The following is an 11704-nucleotide window of genomic DNA, read 5'->3' as shown; positions in this document are numbered from 1 at the left end:
ATTGACAGAGTACGCACACGCGTTTGAAAATAACCAGTAACCTTAAATTAGATCTAAAAACCTCAAACTTAATTCGGAATTACATCTTATTGAATTATTATTAATTAACTAATAATGAAAATTAAAAAAGAACCTGGTAGTAATCATTTTACTCACATTTTTTACAGTGATGACTCAAATGATGATCAAGAAACGAATACAAATGTAAGTTTATTTTCACTACATTGGGAGAATAGTTGTTTGTTTACTTTGAGTATTTTTTATTAAGGGATTTTTTTTTATTAGGAGGCCAATGGCAACAATTTGTCGAACGAAGATAATGAAGAAGAAGAAACTGGTCCTATTCTTCCTGGAGGTCATAGACTAGATAAAAAATTCTACTGCATAAAATATCCTGGCAAAGTTATTAATCCGGACAAAGCTATTGAAAGTTTAGGAGGACTGGGCTCAATATCATCAGTAAGACTTAATATTTATTTTTGTCACCTGCGTTTAAATTATGAGTCAAAGTTTAAATAGCCAGTCAAAACAAGGGAATTTCAGACCTATGCTGTCGTACTTAGGAATAGGCAGTAAATTGACTTCTATCTTTCCAATGTTAATTTAAAATTAGTTTAGTAGAAAAGCAGTTAATGACTAAACAATTGAATTCGACCGAATTAAAAATTTTAATTTTGTTATATTCTATTAAACTCGGTGACATTCAAAATCTGAATCAGAAATTTGGATTATTTCCCAAATAAACACAAGTAAATAAATTTAAAAAATGCTAACATGGTTTTATTTAAAACGATATTCAGAAAAACAAAAAGTATTTTGTAATGAAACAAAATGAAACCGATTTAAAAATTTTGAATTAGGTTTAGTTTAGTTTAATTCGGATTCAGAATCAGAAATCCGAGAATTATTTTCGAATTAAACCGAATAGAATTATTTAAATTTGGATAAATTCTGGTTTTCCTACCGAATTAGACAGAATTCATTTTTAAGTTAGGTACCGAATTGACAGAATTTATCTGAATTATATAGAATTAAAAATTCAATTCTGTTTAATTCGATCGAATTCAGTTGTTTAATCAGGGGAAGTTACTGCCCTTTTCCTAGGCACGGCATTAAGTAATTTAGTAGGTTGAAAATCATCGTTTTCTTCCCTAGGACAAAATAATATGTAGTTTCTCTCAGCTAAATTCATTTCTAAATTCATTTTATTTTTTTTTTTCACTACAGTTTTTAATTATAAACGTCAGAATAAATGAATGTCAATGTAGCAGACATCAGAGAAATTTAAAATTATAGATAAATAGAGTAAATAATTAATAAAATAAAATTTATAAAAAATGCACTTATTAATTTCAAAATTTTTTAAATGTGCATTTTTTTAAATTTAATTTTATTAATTATTTACTCTATTTATCTATAATTTTAAATTTCTCTGATGTCTGCTACATTCACACTCATTCTGGCTATACACTTTTAACATATATAATAGACTGGGCCAAAAAATCGACTATTTTTTTTTTTTTTTTTCGATACTGTGAAAATATTATTCCTGATGACCAGAAAAAATTATTGTGCAAGTTAGAGCCTTTAATATTGATATTAAAAGGTGTATTTTTACGACTATCAGTTTTTTTGACAGAAATTTCATTTTTTATCCAAAACTCGTAAATCATGTATCTGAAAAATTTGAGCAATGTATATTCTTAAAGGAAATTGAATTCCCTACAAAAAAATTCTCTTAGTAAATTGACGTAAAACGAGCCGTTTCCTTGTAACCGTGCCTTAAACATTGACTTGTTTTTTAAATTCTTTGTTTCTATTTAGGATTTTTGTAACTACTAGAAATATTAAAATTTTTTTAGTAAAGATACATATTCTTAAGAACCGTTTTCAGATAATTTTGTCCAAGCTTTTCTCTGAGATAAAAACCCTAAACGCTAAATAAAGACACAGACTCGATGCTTTACTCTATGAACTAGCGAAGTGCACTTCAATTTTTTGACAACTTCTATTTGTTTACGAGAAAAGCTTGGACAAAGTTTCCATTTACTGTACAAGTGCAACAAAGATAGTACCGTTTATCCACTTGAGTGCGAATAGAGAAACAAATGAAAACGCGTCTTAAAGGAAATTTAATGCTCTACAAAAAAGGTCTTTTAACATTTTTTGCTAAATTCACTCCTTCGAAAGTTATTCAGGTTATTGATGTCGTTTTGACTCAACTTCAACCTTGAATAACTTTCGAAGGAGTGAATTTAGCAAAAAATGTTAAAAGACTTTTTTTGTAGAGCATTAAATTTCCTTCAAGAATATGTATCTTGACTGAAAAAAATTTTAATATTTCTAGTAGTTACAAAAATCCAAAATAGAAACAAAGAATTTAAAAAACAAATCAATGTTTAAGGCACGGTTACAAGAAAACGGCTCGTTTTACGTCAATTTACTAAGAGAGATTTTTTTTAGGGAATTCAATTTCCTTTAAGAATATACATTGCTCAAATTTTTCAGATCGATGATTTACGAGTTTTGGGTAAAAAATGAAATTTCTGTCAAAAAACTAATAGTCGTAACGATACACCTCTTAATATCAATATTAAAGGCTCAAACTTGCACAATATTTTTTTCGGTCATCAGGAATAATATTTTCACAGTATCGAAAAAAAAAAAATAGTCGATTTTTTTGGCCCAGTCTAATATATATCTATTTATACATATAGATATCATGAAATCTACTTCCATCCGGCTGCCTAATGGCCTTTTTTATTTATTATATTTTTATTTTATTATATTTTATTATATTAAATATGTTAAGTATTTGAAATTTTTCTTTTAGACAATCAGTACTCCGAATCGTCGATTAGAATTAAGATTGAGACCATCTGATGTTTATTGCAAACCAGCATGCGGTGATCGACATGAAGTATCAGGTTTCTTATTACGTATCCGTGTTAAAAAATCACGGATAAAAAAAGCTAAAGACTCAGAAAAAGAACAAGAAGTACGAAATTATCGTAATTTATCACCAGCATTGATTCGTGATTCATCAAAACAAGATGCGATTGACGATGAAAATTCATATCGAAATGAAATTAAAAATTTATCCAAAGAATTACGTAACTGCGAAATAGATGCAGAACAAAATGAAAATAAAACAGCTGATAATAATGATAACAATGAACCATCCAATGACCAGTCATCTGTAAGTCCATCTAAAAATATACCATTGAAAATAAATTATAATAAACATGAAGATTTATCAAATGAGAACGATTATGAGTTACCAAAATTGAAAATACTTGGACGTGTTGTTATGGAATTCTGTTTTACGAGTCTCATTGATTTTCAATATACTCCAGTAACACAGAATTTGATTGATCCCAAGAAAAGAGAATGTATTTATGATTTACTTTGTCCCAAAGGAATCATAACTCCTGAATGGTTAGATGATGAGGTACCGTATTTTCTTCCTCCTGCTGTTTTTAGTCGTATGGATACCGTACAGCAGTACAATATGAAATCTGATTTAATAAAAGATGCAGAATCAGAAAATATTGTTAACAAAACTAGAAAAAGACGAGCAGGATTTGCTCATAGTATCCCATTTACTTCACCAACGATACCGTCAACACCAAAACCAGGAATTGATGTCGCGATGAAAGTTAAATATTTAACAAATGATGATTATAAATACATACATTCATTATTTGAAGAACGTCCTATATGGTCTAAGACAGCATTATTATCTAAGACAGAATATAATAAGGATCAGTTACGTATTTTATTACCTAAAGTCGCTTATTACTTTACCACTGGACCGTGGAGAATAATGTGGGTACGATTGGGTTACGATCCACGTAAGGAACCATCAGCGAGAATATATCAGACACTTGATTATAGATTGAAAGCTATGCATGGTTTAGAACAGGCTGTTAAGGGAAAAAAAGCTTGTTCTAATTTTATGATACCTTATAAATCGGCATCAGTCGCAAAAACACTGAAAACTGCAACGGCAAAGGTGCCAGAGGTTAGACATAAAAGTAAAGCAAATCAGTATAGTGAAAATGATTATATTTATAGAGAAGGAAATATTCCACCTTCGAGACAAACTTTGTATCAGGTAATTTTTCAATTATTTTATTTATTTCAAAAAATTCACGTGGGATTGCATGGGGGCCCATAGGAATCTATATGGGAATATGTGGAATTATGTAAGAATCCAAAGGAATTAATATAATAGTGTATGGATTTATATAAGAAAAGTAAAAAAAAAATTGTAAGCTTACTATAGTACTAATCTTTTTTACTGTAAAATGTTAAAATGCATGTATCTCATGAACAGTGCACTTTAGCGATATAAGTGTCATGAGCAATTTTGTAGAGGACAAAATTTCCTAAAAGATTGGTCCTATGCATATTTTTTGTAAGATGAGCCGTTTCTTCACTATTAACAAAAATAAATGAAAAATTGACTTTCGGAGCTGATACAATTGACATGGATCGAGTTAACCAAAACTGTTTTATACACTTTTAAAAAGCAACAATTACTCTACAAAAAAAACTGGTTTCAAAACGATAGCTTAAAATCGGGCTGTTATAGTAATTTAAAAGATAAGTTATTCGATTTACATACTTTTTAAATGGGAAAACTTTGATGCTCGAGAGGAAGTACTTGAAATTAAAATTGAGAGCTGAAATTTTCAGGAAATTTTTCTCTCAACATAAACAACAAAATTTTCTTGTGTCCGCTAAAAAAAAAATGTTCGTTTCAAACGAAGTACCCTTTTGGATAAATGGATTTCTTTGTGGGAAATTAATGTAGGAATCGGGGTTTTTATATAAGTAATTTCTATAGAATATCTGGGGTATCTGGATTTCTAAATCTATCGTCTATTGATACAATTGTATAAAAAAAATCCATGCGGGAATCCAGCCTAGATTCCTATGTAGGTTCCCACATGGGGACGTAGGGCCCTGATTGTGAAACCTAATTTGAAATAATTCAAACACGATTTGAAACAATTCAAAGTTGGCAAAATTGAGTATATATAGATGTGTATCTACACACTGTAGCATGGATTGAATCATTCCAAACGAGATTTCTGAATCAGGGGGGAAATTTTTCTGGGAATCCCACTCTTCCCACTACCGTGCGTTTAGTTTTGTTCTCGACTATTCGTTATAAGACTGTTTCATTTTATATAATTTTAAACGAATACACAAATAATAATTATAATGCAAAAAATTATAATGAAAAATTATAAAAAATTATTTTCTACTCAATAATCATCAAATTCTTCTCCGCGAAACACAGATAGTAAACTTTCATCATTAATTTGTCTATTTTTTCCTATTGTTATTGCACGACTCATTATGCGAAGCATCAGAGTGTGCTTTACGATGATAAATTTTTTTCGCCTCACTTCGGCAACTATTTCAATTATTTTATAATTTTGACAATTTTAACGGAAGCTTATAACGGGTTCTCTGATACGAAACTCCTTACAGTGGTTAAGCGGGGGAAGCTATTTGATATATATATATATATATATATATATATATATATATATATTAGACCGGTTCAAAAAAATCGACTATTTTTTTTTTTTTCAAAACCTGCAGTGAAATATCTTCCGTCATGAAAAAAGAAGCCTGTGAAAACGGGAGCTCTTAATATCAATTGAAAGGTCGCTCATCGTATATTTCTATTTTACGTTTAAATAACATGGAAAAAAAAACTTTTTTAGTTTGGAATTTTTCACCTCGGCAATGGCTGATTGTACGAATAAGCCCAGCATATATTTTTGTAGGAAATTTAACGCTCTACAAAAAAAGTCTCCTATCATTTTTCGACAAATCCATCTGTTCAAAAGTTATTGGAGCTTGAAGTCAAGTAAGAGTAAATTTTGATATCTTTTTACTTTTCCGGCAAAACTATCATACTTATTACAAAATGTCATCAAATCATTTTTGTAGACAATTTTATTTTCTACAAATTATCATTGATAAATTTTTTTCAAATTCTGCATTGTTTTCTAGTTATTTCCATTTTAATGCGAAGCTCTTAAAATCGATCAGAACACTATTTTTTTAGGAGCTTCGCATTAAAATGGAAATAACTAGAAAACAATGCAGAATTTGAAAAAAATTTATCAATGATAATTTGTAGAAAATAAAATTGTCTACAAAAATGATTTGATGACATTTTATAATAAGTATGATAGTTTTGACGGAAAGTAAAAAGATATCAAAATTTACTCTTACTTGACTTCGAGCTCCAATAACTTTTGAACAGATGGATTTGTCAAAAAATGATAGGAGACTTTTTTGTAGAGCGTTAAATTTCCTACAAAAATATATGCTGGGCTTATTCGTACAATCAGCCATTGCCGAGGTGAAAAATTCCAAACTAAAAAAATTTTTTTTTTCCATGTTATTTAAACGTAAAATAGAAATATACGATGAGTGACCTTTCAAAATTGATATTAAGAGCTCCCGTTTTCACAGGCTTCTTTTTTCATGACTAGGAAGATATTTCACTGCGGGTTTTGAAAAAAAAAAATAGACGATTTTTTTGAACTGGTCTAATATATATATACTATACTATTCTCAGTAACTCCCGATTGAAGGAAGAGGCTTATGAAGGGTAGGCTTATGATGGGTAGTCGACTGTACAACTTAATAGAAATCGCGAAAAATTTTAATAAAACACTAAATTAGGAATCGTACGGCGGTATTGTACTCCGGGAAAGTTTGTGAAAACACATACGCTTTTTATGGTATTTGTATCAATTACGTGATGCTTTTTGTTAATTTTCCTCATTCCTAATCCATACAAGATTCCCATATAGATTTTGACATGGTGCAGATTCCCATGGGAAATCTTTGTAAATTCCACGTGCGTGATATTTAATTTATATTTCTTGTGTTCAGTATTGCGATGTACTCACTGATGAGGTTCAAGAAATGTTTGCGAAACTACCGGATCCAATGCCTGGTGTGAAATGCGACGAAAAACGTGGATGGTTACCACTGGGTTTCAGTGATCATTGTCGGGAAATAATGAATAAACAAGTTTTAGTTGTATTAAGAAAAAAAATGAATATTCCAACAAATTGTAAGTTTTGTTTTTATAGATCCATTTATTGCATTATGTCATAGTAGAAATTCAATTTTAATTATTTTTTTAATTTATAGATCCCACGACACTGCCACGGAAACGAAGAGTCCCAAGTACTTTGAAGCTTATGAAGGTAAAAAATGTAAAGAAGAGAAAATTGTTGGAAAAGAAGAAAAAAGAGTTATTGAAAAAGCAGGAAGAAAGTGGAAAATCGGATTAAATAATTTTGTTTTTCATTATTTAGACGACATATTATAGCAGTAAATAAATTTTTATAAATAAAAAAAACGATGAAAATAGTGAGTTATATAATTTGTATTTTTATTGCTTATTGTTATAATAGTAAAATAGTAGGCTGAATTCCTGTATGAATTTTTTTGATGGATATATTGATGGATATATATTTAACTTGATGAATAAAGTTCAATTTTATAGAAATTATGTTGTATTTGAATATATTATTTTAAATAATATTAATTATACACCATTATTAATATAATCTTCCGTTGGTCGGTTCAAGACTTGAGCTGGGGCTCTAAGGCAACAGAGTACATTGTTATTCTGGTCGTACAAGGAATATTCTATTGTGATATCGAAATAGTCTCCAGATTTAAGAAGCATGTACGGCACTGGCATACTTGTCATGTGAGTTACTTTTTCACCTTGAGGATGAGGACAATGAGAGACGTTGCTGCCTGGATGAATACAACCGTCCGAGTTTGGTAAAATCCATGGCATAAAGAAGCCCCATTTAGAGAAACGAACCTTAACTGTCATTGCAGTAATATCGCAGGCTAAATAGTAAAAGTTTAAATTTATATAGTTATTTATAATTATATAGTTATATATGAACATTCCTGATTGAAAATACTCATTGAAAAGGATTGAAAATTATTCCAATTCTTTTCAATCCATACGGAGGTTTTGGAAAGTATTGAATGAAATTGAAATTTTGATCATTTGAATACTTTGTAATTCTTAGAATGGAATTCAAAAGTATTGAAAGGAATCCAATCTTTCATCATTTCAATACCTTCCAATATCGAACTATTTTGGTATTGAGAAGGATTCAGAAAGAGTCAAAAATGTAAATTCATTTTAATTCTTTTCAATCCTACACTCGATCCGAAATGTGAAATTATTTTGTTATTGAAAAGTATTCAGAAAGATTGAAAATTTCAATTCATTTAAATCTTTTTCAACCCAACTCTTCCCGAAATATGGAGCTATTTTTGTATTGAGAAAGATTGAAAATATCAATTCATTTGAATCTTTTTCAATTCCTCAGAAGTTTAGAAATTCTTATATTATTTTGGGATTGAATATGATTGAAAGGTATTAAAATTATGTCCAGATGAAAACCGTGGGGTATAGAAAGTATTCAAAAGGATTCAATTCTCATCTTTTTCAATAAGTATTTTTAATCAGGAATGTCATGTGTATATTTTAATAAAATATATTTTATCTATTTATAATAATATAAGCTTTTAACAAACTTACGTGCGTAAAATTCCAATGCAGCTGTTACATTAAAGCCTAGGTAAAATGGACATGGATATTCTTTACATTCATGCAGAAAGAAATCTTTAGGGGTTGGTATTCCTGGTCCACACGGACGTATGTCTCTAATCCAGTCTTGTAGGGAAGCAGCCACACAGAATGACACGATAATGAATGCTTTGGAAATAAAAATATTTTAAATCACAAATAAGTACATACATTGATATACATAATAATCTATATTACTAAGAAGCAACGGTATCTTTTTTTTCACACTCAGAAAAATGAACGGAACTCTATATCTTTAGTGCACTCGTAGAATAAAAAATCTCAAATAACTTATTCTCGGAGGCGAATCAGATTTTTTGAAAAAATGAAATTTTTAATCCTCCAAGATTCTAGAAAATGCTAACTCTTTGTTAAAGATTTTCACTCTTTATCGGTAGAATTAATTGAATTCAACATCGTGTACTATTACCCGTTAAGAGTAAGAATAATTTTTGTCTAAACCACCCGAATTGAAATCTTCGGCATACTTTGAACTTAAATGAACAATGGAAACCTACATTAGACTTTTTTTGGACACATCATTGTAAAATCTTGAAATCGACCTACTTAGACTTGCAAACCCTGGTTAAAAAAGAGAATTAAAAAGGATTAAGCCATGTAACGGGGCCATTCAAGATAAGATTGGCAGTATCAAAGAGGATTAAAAATATTGAAAAATTAATTCTTTTTAATGTTTTTTGATTCTCTTTTTTAATCAGGGAAGGCTTGAATTGAGCTGATTTAAACTCATAGAGGCATGAATTAGATCTACAAAGATATAAATCGTGAAACGAACGTAACTAGAATTAACAGAAAAAAGGACGCAAGGAATACTACAAAAAGAAAAAATTAAAAAATTCGCGGATTACTGGAGAATTGATGCAAGTGAACCAGTCATCTATCTAGTGGGCGAATGACACCCAAGGGTGGATTGGCTCCCACAGGCAGCCTGGGACTAACAGAGGGTCGATTTAAAAAAATTCTAAGGCTAATGAAAAATTGCTGCAAGTGATCCAGCGATTTTATCAGTAGATTAATGACACCTACCCGACTAGAAATTGTAGTCAGGCAATGATTAAGCCCAAAGAAGGTATGCCAAGTTCCAGACTTGCGCCAAATGAGGCAACCAAACTAGATCGAGATCCCGAAAGTAAAGCAGTTACGATACCCTGCCTAATTTGGCTCTTTTCTTAGGCAGCGGTTTAGAAACCATATTTGCTAGTGGTAACTTAAACCTATATAAGAGTGGAATAGGACCTATAGAAGCAGCCTGGGAGCAATAGAGAGTCGATTTTAAAAAATCTGACCGTTCGTTTCACGATTTATGTCTATTTAGGTCTAATTCATGCCTCTATAAATCTGAGTAGGTTCAATTCAAGCCTTTGTAAGTCTAAGTAGGTTCATTTCAAGATATTACAATGATTATGTCCTAAAAAGTCTAATATAGGTTTTCAATGCTCATTTAGATTCAAAGTAAGCCTTAGATTTCGACTCGGGCATATCTATATCGACGTTCTAATTAGCAAATGGTCTAATTTAATATTTTTCAGTAGGTGATTCTGTGCAATTTTCAAATACTAATAGACAGAAAAAATATTATTTGAGTATAGGCACAAATATTATACATATACTAAATATGGAATTGATTATTAGATGAAATAAAAATTTTTAAATTACTTTTTTTTCGCATAAATGGAGGATTTTCTGAAATGGAGAGACCATTTGCTAATTAGAACGTCGATCTGATAAATTTCACAATTTCAAATATTTTTATGGAATAATTAGTTCGATATCTTAAGTTTTCTAAAAAATTCTAACTAGGGTAACAGTAACAATTATTGACCGAGTTCCATTTAATAAACAGGTGCTTAAATACCCTTAAAATTTTTTGAATTGTTTCATTAAATTCATGAAAATATGTAGTTATAAGCTATAAATTTTTCATGAATTAAAGTCAACAATTTTTTAATTTTCAACGACATTCAAGTATCTGATCATAAACCGGAGCTCGGTCTATATTTGATACTGTTACCCTCTATTTAAATTTCTTTTTGTTTTTAATGAAATTCCGGACTAGAATACCTGGGAAAGTCAGGAAATTTCAGTTTAAAAAATCTGTGGTCACCATAAATTCATTTTTATCAATTACAGAAAATATCCCTAAACCCTAAAGATCTTATCAGTTATTGAGTTTCTGTTAACGTTCTTGAAATATTTGAAAAAATTACAAGAGAATAGACGACAGTAATGAAAAAAATTGGAGCATATGTTAATTAGTTTAAACATTTCACGATTATACAATTATCAAAATCAATATGTTTGAGAACGGATGAGAACATTTATAGATTTGAGCTTCAATGGTAATAAAATTAAAATATATCAGCAACTAAATTGATGCGGCTTAAATAAAAAAATAAATTTCAAACATATTTAAAAAATTTAGTAGTGATACTCGAGTAGTCATGTAGGGATTGCAGATTGCCAATTATTATTAATAAATGACAGCTTTAATTACTAATAGATTTAATAAAATAAAAAATTATTTGTAACAATAAATTAATAACGTACCTTTAGTGAACATTTTGAGGTGTGTTTTAGCCTTTTCAGAATTAAAACTAAAATTAAAAATCAACGAGCTTTCTTATATACTATAAAGAATGATAATTAATTGTAGGTGTCTAGCAGTGATTCGTTAAAAAATCATTAAAAAATTACATACGTGGATGATTTTTTAACCTTGGGTCCGGATGTTTGATAATGAGAACTAAAAATTTATCAAAGTTTATCAAGTGGATTTACCAAGTATTCTATTGTTGAACACTAATTGCCGTTTTGAACACCTGGTCACTTAATTACATCATGATTCATAAGAATGGCTATTATAAGTTGTTATTGAACTATTTTTTAATAAAAAATTAATGAGACTGCATTTATCTCATAAAAAGTAATTAATTTTTTTTTTCTTTATCACTGACATATATTGTTCATTATTATCTCTATAAAATAAAAATCATTGATTTATAAATATCAACTAATCAA

General features: G+C 29.4%; 2 protein-coding genes across 5 annotated transcripts in view; one reads left to right on the top strand and one right to left on the bottom strand.

The window, feature by feature from the left end:
- The first annotated feature begins 8 nt into the window (after positions 1-8).
- LOC130664947 (general transcription factor 3C polypeptide 5) lies at positions 9-7549 on the top strand. The gene is made up of 5 exons (XM_057465146.1): positions 9-204; positions 286-459; positions 2834-4117; positions 6931-7114; positions 7195-7549. The coding sequence occupies exons 1-5, from the start codon at positions 115-117 to the stop codon at positions 7335-7337; spliced, it is 1875 nt and encodes a 624-aa protein (XP_057321129.1). The 5' UTR covers positions 9-114; the 3' UTR covers positions 7338-7549.
- The window catches only part of LOC130664951 (NPC intracellular cholesterol transporter 2-like), a 30221-nt gene continuing 25931 nt past the window's right edge, over positions 7415-11704 (bottom strand). The window contains exons 3-6 of one of the 4 annotated variants that reach the window (XM_057465154.1): positions 11385-11661; positions 11234-11313; positions 8618-8794; positions 7415-7911 (exon numbers count right to left, since the gene is read on the bottom strand). In XM_057465154.1, coding sequence (XP_057321137.1) covers positions 7595-7911; positions 8618-8794; positions 11234-11246 — 507 coding nt within the window. In that variant the 5' untranslated portion in view covers positions 11247-11313; positions 11385-11661 and the 3' untranslated portion in view covers positions 7415-7594. The remainder of the gene's footprint in view (positions 7912-8617; positions 8795-11233; positions 11314-11384; positions 11662-11704) is intronic. The other 3 variants (XM_057465155.1, XM_057465153.1, XM_057465152.1) reach the window with 3 other exon arrangements.

Source organism: Microplitis mediator, chromosome 3 (assembly GCF_029852145.1).
Source record: "Microplitis mediator isolate UGA2020A chromosome 3, iyMicMedi2.1, whole genome shotgun sequence".
NCBI lineage: Eukaryota > Metazoa > Arthropoda > Insecta > Hymenoptera > Braconidae > Microplitis > Microplitis mediator.
The sequence above is the reverse complement of the archived record's forward strand: the minus strand, read 5'-3'. Positions and strand labels throughout refer to the sequence as shown.